This window comes from Colossoma macropomum, unplaced genomic scaffold (assembly GCF_904425465.1).
Source record: "Colossoma macropomum unplaced genomic scaffold, Colossoma_macropomum, whole genome shotgun sequence".
Lineage (NCBI taxonomy): Eukaryota > Metazoa > Chordata > Actinopteri > Characiformes > Serrasalmidae > Colossoma > Colossoma macropomum.
In genome coordinates this window covers 14109936-14120521 of record NW_023494784.1, presented here as the reverse complement: position 1 = coordinate 14120521, position 10586 = coordinate 14109936, and the positions used below count along the sequence as shown (strand labels likewise).

General features: G+C 38.6%; 1 protein-coding gene across 1 annotated transcript in view; it reads left to right on the top strand.

Annotated features, from left to right (window-relative positions):
• The first annotated feature begins 2675 nt into the window (after window positions 1-2675).
• Window positions 2676-10586, top strand: part of srpx (sushi-repeat containing protein X-linked) — a 29114-nt gene continuing 21203 nt past the window's right edge. Inside the window, exons 1-3 of the mRNA XM_036569168.1 lie at window positions 2676-2855; window positions 8539-8586; window positions 8979-9170. Of these exons, the coding sequence (XP_036425061.1) occupies window positions 2750-2855; window positions 8539-8586; window positions 8979-9170 (346 nt within the window). The 5' untranslated portion in view covers window positions 2676-2749. The remainder of the gene's footprint in view (window positions 2856-8538; window positions 8587-8978; window positions 9171-10586) is intronic.

Below are 10586 nucleotides of genomic sequence, written 5' to 3'. Positions count from 1 at the left end.
TAAAAAAATTACTGTTAAGAAATACAGTAAAGAATGTAAATTGCTGTAAAAAAAGGGGCATTTGGGGAGACACTTTTTGTCAAAGAAGTTAAAATATTGGATTTTAGAGTAATTACAGTCATACTATTTGGACAGTGACTCTCCACCATAATGGATTTGAAATGAAAGTGTCAAGATGTCATTGAAGTGTAGACTTTCTGCTTTAATTCAGGGGGGTTAACAAAAATATTGCACTAACCAATTAGGAATTACAGCTATTTTTTACATAGTCCCTCCATTTTCACAGGCTCAACAATAATTGGACAAACTAACATAATTATAAATGCAAGGACTATTTTTAATACTTGGGTTCAAGTCAGTGACTTTTGCAGTCAATGACTGTATGAAATCTAGAACCCATGGACCTCACCAAATGCTGTTGTCCTGCCTTGAGATGCTTTGCCAGGCTTTACTGCAGTCACTTCCAGTTGCTGCTTGTGGGTCTTTCTGCCTTTAGTTTTGTCTTCTGTAAGTGAAACGCATGCTCAGTTGGGTTAAGGTCAGGTAATTGACTCAGCCATTTAAGAACATTCAATTTCTTGGCTCCTGGGTTGCTTTTGCAATATGTTTTTGGTCATTATCCATTCATTTGACTGAATCTGAGCACAGGTATAGCTCTATACAATTCAGAATTCATCCTGCTACTTCTATCAGCAGTCACCTCATCAATAAACATCAACATGCGCTCTTCCTTTCCTTCTCCATACTCTTCTCATCTTTCTGGTACAAGTTAATCTTGATTTCATCTGTCCAAAGTATCTTGTTCCAGAACTGGGCAGGCGTTTTGAGATGTTTTCTTGCAGTCTAATCTGGCCTTTCTGCTCTTGAGTGTTACCAGTGGTTTATATCTTGAGGTAAACCCTCTGTATTTACATACATGAAGGCGTCTCTTGATTGTAGACTTTGACAGTGATACAGTTTCCTCTAGAATATACACTGAGGGTGGAAAGGGTTGCTGTTATTTGCAATGCATATTAGGAAAGTGGCAAATGCTTTGTACAGTCTTTAGCAGTGTCCCTCTGAATATTGTAGTGATGATGGTGGAGCCTCCCAGCATTCCTTGCGGTTTTGGTAGGTCTGTTAACTAGCTTTTATTTTTTCATCTATAGTTCATCACGTGTTTTTTTTTGTTTGTTTGTTTATTTTAACATTACTCCAGATACATTTGAATGCATTTTACATGTTTTAGTATTCTAACCATTATGGTGTTTTCTGTAGCAAAATTGAGTGTCCTGCTGTGGGTGCACATTAGAGCACTAGAACTGAACGTTAGAGACACAGGGGTGCAGGACAAAACTGTACAGTAATCAACTACACTGTAAAAATGAGAAGTAACTAATAACAGTGCTTTTCTTGAGTTAACTCAACTTGAAGACACTAGAGTTCACCCAATTCCAACTTCTTAGTCAAAAGTTCTCTCAATTTCATTTTCTAGTTCTCCATCTCAGTTAAGTAAATAATATAGTTTTTTAGCTCAGTTTCCCCACTAGCTGGGACTCTTTCTATCACACAATACCATCAAACATTTTCTTCTCTTGGGCTTCCAAATATGTACTGCTGTGGCATCACTGGGCTTTGAACTCATAATCTCCTTATGTTGGGGTGAATTATTAGAGAGTTGCACCACATGTGATCATACCCCTTTTCAAAAATTAAAACAACAAATATTTGCTGCAGTGTATTAAACTTTCATGGACACAGAGATCTGAATCAATTCGGGTGTTCCCAAGCGGTACAGTGGACTAGGTCATCACCCCAACAGGAGACTGTTTTACTGAGTTTAAACACCCAGCAATGCTGTAAAAATCCATAAGTATACTTCCAAGAGGAGAAAATGCATGACAGGGTTGTCTGATGGAAAGAGTCTCTGTTAGTGGGAAATCTCAAAATCATAGTCTACATTATTTACTTAAATGAAATGCAGAACTAAAAATGTGAGTTAGGAGAACTTTTGACTTGACTACTAAGTTTGATTTGGCTAAACTCAAGTTGGTCCTCAAGTTGCATTAATGCAAGAAAAGCAATGTAGTCAGTTACTTTACAATATTAAATTGAGCTGACTTTAGTTTTCAACAGTGTATATTTGGAAAAACAGTGAAGTAGTGTAAGTGTAATGTACTTCAGGGAAATTCTTCAGAGCAATTTTTGAGGAATGCAAAGATAAAAAAAAATATTTGACATACAAATTGTACATATATTTCCTGCATAGTGAGGCAATTTACTCAGAATTTGATTATATAATAATAAGTGCATACTTTGTACACTCTTTCTTCAAGGGTTCTTTATTCAAGAAAAGGTTCTGAATAGAATCATGGACACTCAAGAAACGCTTTGCATGATTTTAGGGTTCTTTGCGTCATGAAAGGGTTCTTCAGGCTGATTGAGAATGTGCTGTAGATAGTTCTACATAGAACCTTTTTGAAAAGGGTTTCACCATTGTTACAAGCCAACAACCCTTTCTGGTACTATATAGAACGCTTTTTGCTAAGAATGATATTATAATTGATTACAATCGAGTCTAACATTTTAAACCTGGATGCAAGCTAAATCGATTACGATGTATCACGATGCCCTAATGCATTTTTACACCCACCTCTAGCAAATCCCGCTGAGCTCTCACTTTCTCTCTTGACTCGCCATACCTCACTGGCTACGCTGAGCGGGCTCTCGTGTTTCTGGGCGGAGGAAGGCGGGCTCTGCTGGAGCAGGAATGCGCCGGAGGGACTCCTGCACTCCCGCACACTTTAAGATGGACACCTGGCTGTGCGTGTATCTGCTGCTGGGACTACAGCTTTGCCGCTGCTTCGCTTACGACGGTAAGAAAAGTACGCCTGGCTCTCGCCTCCACTGCGTGTGTGTCGGCGTTTATTTTTGCGCTCAGATATGGAACAGGACCCCCCCCGCCCACACACACACACCTTTGAAGGCCCACCAGCGTCTAGGACTTCTCAGATGGTTCTGTTAAGTTTGAGCTGGAGTTGAAACTGAAGTAGTGTGTGTCAATGCGGGAAAGAATCTGCACTTTGAGCCCTGTGCCTTGTGGGAGCTAGAATAGATTTAGGTTTATAAAGCCAGTGTGTATACGTGGACGGTTTTTGGGGCTGGAGGGGAGGAGGGGGGGTGAGGGGGAGAATCAACACTGCACCCCTGATTCAACCGCCAACTAATATCAGGAAGTGGAAAAAGGACAGTGTACTCATTCATCCAGTGAGTCAGTGCTGCTAGTCTACTGCATGTTCTGTGAATAATCTCTCTGTTCACTGAAGGATGAGCCGTTCAGTTCACTACATCACTGTAAATACAGTTTACAGATGTAAACAGAGAGCACCGTCGGTTCAGCACCTGACCTGATTTGCTGTTGATTCCACCTCTCACTTTCAGTAGTGTCTAACAAAGTACCTTTTCTGTGCAAATAGATGGTGGGTGTACTAAGTTCCATTGCAGTTCTATAGGGAAATTAGTACCTGTAGATTTTCTGAACCTGATTTTTTTGTTCAATTTATTGTTTTTTTGTTTGTTTGTTTGGTTTTTGGTACCTAGTACCTCTACCAACCGCTGATGTCAAGAGACAAATAATGAAAATTTGGAGTTGGATCAGAGGAGTGGTGCCTGCTGGAATCACTGCCATTTGTTGGGCTTGGGAGCAGATAAGCAGATTGAAAATATTTGCATGTTTATGCTTCAGAGTACAACTTTTTTTGAGCATGACATATTTATATGGAATACAAAATGGTTCTCTTGAGTATGCACTTGGACCAGGATTATGAGCTTTAGTCCAAGGATATCTAGAGGAGTATTAGTAGGTTTGGGTAAAAAGTGTTGTTTGGGCAAAATGCCAAGTTCGCTCATTTGAACTCGCATGTCCGATATCCTAAAGTGTTGATTAACTAATTGATTAGGCTACAAATGTTCTGATGGGATAAACAGGGACGGAGATAATTTAAGATAACTTGGATTAAACTGCATGGATACTTTTGTTAAAATGTGAGGATCCTGAATGGTGATGCAGACAAAGGAGAAGACTGTAGTGCATTAGTGAGCAATATAGTAGGATAGAGTTCTGAAGTGATTATTATTACATTGTTTGTGAAGGCACTTTTGGGCACATGGTAACCCAGCAAATGTGTGAATATAATATGTATCTAAGAATGCATTTTTGTGTCTGTATGTGTGTGTTGCTCAATGTGCATATAATGGATCTCTCACAGTGGGGCTGGACGATTTATCAAATGTCCTTTTTATTCATCATTTTGGCTTCCAACGGTTATGAAAAAAAGATAATTGTGAGAAAACAATTATTACGCCACATTCCATTTTACAATGATGCTTTCATTTTGTGTTACGAATCCAGCGCACTCCTTTCCTTTACAGTGGTTTGTTTTCTCTCCTCCCTAAAAGCCTAAACTCACTCTCAGCCAGGCTGAGGCATGTTTAGTTCAGCTCAAGCCAAAATTACAGAAAGAGAGACTTTGGTCAACGAAAAAGGTAAAACCAATTCAGCTGTTTAGAAACACTTTTGTTTCAACGAGGAACACAAGGAACAACAACGAAAACTGTGCAAGATTTGTTACAAGGTAGTGTCTGCACCAAAAGGCAATACGACCAATTTTTTAAATCCTCTGAAGTTCAATCTGTTGAAAAGTTTTTTTTTTTTGTAGTTCAATAAATGCATGTTTTCAAAGTCAGTGACTAATCATGTTAAATAATTGTGATTTCCATATTGACCCAAAAAATTGTCATCATGATTTTTGCCATAGTCAAGCAGCCCTGTCTCACAGGTTGCAACATAAACACCTGTTCAAAGAGTCAGAGTTAGATTTACATTGTCTTGATATTGGATGTGTATGTTTGCTTATCAATGTGTATGTGGGTAAGAGAACAAAGGGAATTTACAAGAAAATTTTCCTTTGATGTGAATAGCTATGTCCTGTTTTGCCTATATTTCTTTTTACTATGAAAAAGACTATTGACACTCAGGCATATACAATGATCTGGGGTCTATGATGCATTAGTAAGAGAGCTGGCAGCAATATATCTACAGCCTCAGGATTGCTCTGTTGTGTATACTATTTTATGACTTGAACACTGAAATGTAGCAACAATAAAGCAGGCGTAAGTGGTTACTGTTGAAATGTTCTGTACTGCGCTGAACTTGGATAAAATCTCAGTGCCCCATCATGCCAAAGAGATTACCGTAGAAACCCAAACTACTGATCCAGCAAAGCCTACTGTGAGTGGAAAACTCCTGTGTGTGTGTGTGAGAGAGAGAGAGAGAGAGAGAGGGACAGAGTTACACAGCATTCTGCTGAGCTCAACAGAATGGAACCGGAAAACTCATCTGCCAAGAGGATCATGGAGTACACACTCAAGCATGCACACACTGTAGCATAAACTGCCACTTGGGAATTTTTTTTTTTAACAATACACATGGAAATTTACAAGGGGGGGCAACACACACACACACAATTTCTAAACTGTTTATCCTTCTGGGTCACGGTGGGGGGCTGTAAGTGGGTAAAAATATGTATAAAAAATAATAAATATAAACAAAGCATTAATAAAGCATAATAAATACATAAGTGATAAATTACCAATAAAAAAATAATGAACAATAAAAGTATGTACATAACGTCCGATCTGTGAATGAATCCTTCATCAATCCTTTGATCGGTTCTTTTCAGTGAATGGATCCAATTCAACAGTCCAGCTGAATAACTTTTCTGTAGCATTTTGCAACATTTACATCTGTGTTACAGTCTCAATAATTCTGATAAAATTTCACAATATAACCTTAGAACATAGAACATATTAGGAATTTCCTCTTTTTTCCTGCAATTTTTTTCTGTTGTCTGTAGCTTCCGGGTATGTGTTTATGCATTTAACCATTAGGGGCTGAATGAGTACTTTGTGCAAAGTTAGACTCTCTCACTGAACTAAAAGAATCATAAACCGTTTAATATTTCTGAGAGCCACTGTGGCAGTTCCCGACTGAGGTCCTGTTTCAGTTCCTTTTTTTTTTCTTAAAATGGCTTTTCACCACTTCCAAGTGCGTCACACCTATATTACACAAGTGGCCACCCATAGCACAAGTGGAACAGGGGACAGGGAGCAGTGTATTTTTCAGTGGAGTACATGCTCCCTTGGCTGGGTTAGCCTCAGTAAGCTAATTAACTAGACATGCAGACTTTGTAATTGACTAGATATGCAAACTTTGTAACTTTAAGTCTGAACATAACATCCTTAAATTTTGTAAATAATTGCTTTGTGTGGCTCTTAGCTTTGATTTAAAACTGAAATATTGCCTTTCTTTTTGTTGTAACTAGCTATGTGGGCTTTAGTGGTTACTAACAAGCTAGCAGAGTAATGAAGTTGTATCGGCAGCAGATGGAGCAAATCGAAAGTTATGATTTTGTATGATAATATATAATGTAGTTTGTTGTACTATATGGTGTATAGTGTTATTGTATTATATAATGTATATAGTCTATACAAAACATATAAACTACAGACCATAAGAGAGTCTTTTTAAAAGCTAGTTTTACTTTTAATAAACATTAATAATTTATAGCATGATAGCTTATAACCTGTCCACTCCTTCACACAAAATATAAAATAGGAAATGTTTTGTTACTAAAATATTAACTGTATTCATGAAAAAGTCATTTATTGTTAAAAAACTGATGATAGAACAACAAGAAGTGTGGCAGCCAGTTTAACATGAAATATTCCGTCATGGCACATTCCCTTCTGTCACACGCTCAGCACATTGGGAGAGTTCTTTTCAGTTTTTGGTAAGAGTAGTATATAATTTAAACTCAGAAGGATAAAAGTTCGTTTGAATGAAAAAAAAAATCAGTTTTGCTCTTATATTCTAGAATGATTTACCAATTAAAGAATATGTTACCTAAATGCCTAGTATAAGTTTTAAACGTCCATGTTTAAGCTGGAGCTTGGAGTAAAAGCCATAAAATGTGAATAAACACCACTGCTAACTTGATAACATAGCACAAAACAGGGAATCCCTTTGGAGTGTTACTGGAAATTCCTAGTGATGCTAGCAGTGGTATCTCATAATAAAAGTGAATTTACAAAGCCAGTTTAGCATTTTTGCATGAAACATTGCTATTTAGTGATGTCCCTGGCTGGCACATGCTCAAATTTTATCCTCAGTGTAAACAGAAAAGCACACTTCAAACCTTTTACAATTTAGCAACTGGCTTAAATTAATAAATCTCTTCTAAATTCATTAACATTAAATTCATCAAAAAATAATGAAAAACATTGTGTGCTACAGTTTAATTTGACTTGTGATCTACATTCTTACTGTCTGTGAAAAAGAGATGCTTTCAAAGCACAGGCAGTTTAACTGGTGGGTAGAATAGTCGGAGAATAGTCACTGGAGTGAAGAGCCAGGAATGAGTCATGGGTAACGTAGTTTATTTTCAATGGAATGGTTTTGTTGAGTCAGGATTACTTATTTTCATCCTACAGTAAGTATGCATGACTGAAATAGATGGAATACATTACAGAAATCTGTTTCTGTTGGACATCATTTATGTTTATGCTGAACTGTGCAAATGAAAGAGAAAATTACATGTAGAGACTAATGGAGAACTAACTTTCCTTCAACATGTACACTTCTTTTTCTCTGAGAAGTTTGGAAGTGCCAGCAGGGCTTCCAAACTGAACATTGCCCAGTTCTCCACATCTGTTCCAGTCGGTAGCTTCTTATTTTCTGATGGTCCTCAAAGCAATGGCACATTACTGTGCCATAATTTAGTGACTTTAGAATATCAGTGTAGGGAAAGCTGCATTTGACAGATCCACTCTTTGTAGGAACCATGGCAAATCAATACTTCAGTGCCTTTTCAACACCAAGGGGTTGACAAATATTTCCAAAGTTAAATCAGGCATTCGTGCCTGTTTTCAAAAATATTGGCAATATTTCAGTCTAATGACAGCTCTTATACCAGAGGTTCATTGTTAGTTTACCATTTTTATTGTTTACATCATTTTTGGAGAAAAATAACATGTTTAAATTTATTCCTCTTATCTACTGCTTTTTGGTTTTTTGATACTGATTTTTCATTTAAATGCTATATTTTCCTGTTTTTTTTTAAAGTAGTCCTACATGTAAGTTGAATATTCACACTGATTTTTATTTCAAATTTAAATGATTAAATAGTCCCCCCACACCTTTACTCAGAACTAGTTTCTAAGTACAACTGAGCATTCGCTCAAAGCATATGCATTTCATATGCTGAACACTGTGTGTTTTAATAGTTTTTGTTTTGTTGCTTTGTTGTGGTTGTTCATCCTTCATTCCTGCAAAATGAAAACAAGTAAATGTCTGCCAGCTGCAGCGATTCCTGATTGAGGCTTTAAAGAAATTGTCCACAGTGCCAGAATCAGAGATTCACATTCTGTGTGGGCTTCTAGCATTTCTATGATTCCTTGGCAATTCAGACTGTCCCTGGCTCTCTATCACTCTGTTTTCAGGGTCGGGGTACTGGCCCTACACCGACGATGAGGATGTACGATACACAGGTAAACACACACATACACTCTGCTATGTATACATCTCTGAAACACACTCATGACCGTACTACTAAGGGGCTGCAAAACATGGTGGGGCCAGGTATCAGCCCATGTCTCTGTGATACCACTGCCTTTTATTTTAGCTCTCTTTCTCATTCCTCTTACCCCTTCTATGGCTGTTCCACTGTTCTCATTGCTCTTTTGCTTTGCTTTTATCCATGGCCACTCTGAAGGCTAACAGTAAGACACTCATCAAGGTAAGTGTATAAAACTTTCTGTTGCTTTTGCAGATGTCAATGTTGGTGTGGTTCTTCTCTTTCAGTGTTTGTCAGACCTCAGGGAAGATGTGCATGTGTGTGTGTTTATGTACTTGAATGTGTTGCAATCTGTCTTTTGTGTAGGTGTGCCATGGTGTGCTCCTGTCAAGGTGAAGCATGGCCATGTGAGCTGCCTTACGCCACATGGGGAGCGTTACCATAATGTTCTTGCAACCCGATGCAAGATCCAGTGCAAGAGAGGCTACGAGCTGCAGGGAAGCAGCGAGATCCTGTGCATGGCCAGTAAACAGTGGTCAGGAAAATACACATGCAGAGGTCAGCCTCATTCAACCAAAATGTAATACAGCCCAACACAACCTATCCACATTCACTGCATGCCCAAAACTATGTGGACACCCAAACATCACATCCGTAAGTGCTTGTTGATCTAATTCTAAAACTGTAGGTGTTAAATACCACCACCACACATATACTTTGCTGCTATAACAGGATCCACTCTTCTGGGATTTTTTTCTCGAAGAGTTTAAAAAGGTACATATTTGTACCTTTTCATAACCTAGTGTTTTAAAACAGAACAATAAAATAAAAAGGCTGGAGATAAGACAGGTTGTGTGAAGTCAATACTACTTAGAAAATATGATTTTGATATAATATTGTACAATTATGTACCCTAATTAAAAGTACTCAGATGTACCCTCAATGATACCACCCCAGTGACAAGAGGATTACTGCCCCAGTGACAGTTTCATAACTTTTTTTTTTTTGAAGAGTGTTCCTTTCTTTTCAGCCACAGGAGCTTTAGTGAGGTGGGGTACTGATGTAGGACTATAAAGCTATCAGGTTCCCAGTTTATTCCAGAGGTGTTTGATTGGGTTGTTAGGGTAAGAGAATGCATTTCCACTGCTGTAGAGCCCAGTGGGCTCCACCTCAGTCAACATTTGGCATTATACATGATCTTAAGCTTGTGTTTGGCTGCTGGGCCATAAAATTCTAATCCAGGAAGCTGTTGCCACAGACAATTTTTACATACTCTGCTTTCAGCATTCAGTTTTCCCATTCTGTGAGCTTGTGTGGCCTACTGCTTCATAACTGAGCTGATGTTGTTCAGAGATATTTCCACGTCTCAATATTAGCACAGCCATCCGTAGCTGGGAGTCCAAGAGAGCACACTTGGCCTCGCTCTCTCTGGGTCTGTAGGATAGCCCCTCCTTCTCCCCCCATCACTCAGCGCGATGCTAGTCAGTGCAAGTGTCTGTTAGCTGACGTAACAGAACTGGTGGTTGGCGCTTTCCTCCGAGCGTGTTCAGCTGTCCAATGACGTTGCGTGACGGTGGCTGGCTTCACAGGTCTCGGAGGAAGCCTTCACCCTCCTAGCCTTGATAATATTGTGAGATTGGGGGGAATCCTAACTAGCATTTGGAATTGGAGACGACTAAATTGGACAGAAATTTAATGAACTGACTTGTTGGAACTGTGATATCCTATGACATTGCCATGTTGAAAGCCAGTGTATATCTAGGGGTGTCTGCATGACTGTATGGCTGATTTTATGCTCCTGTTAGCAATGGGTGAGGAATTTCAGAAACCTCTAATTATACAAGGTGTGTCCACATAGTCTTGGCCATATGGTGTGCCTTATATATGCTTATACATCTAATGTAGGTTTAATAACGTAAGCAACCATCATGCAGTGGTTTGGCCAAAAAATAGGTTTGCACAGTTTTCCCTTTA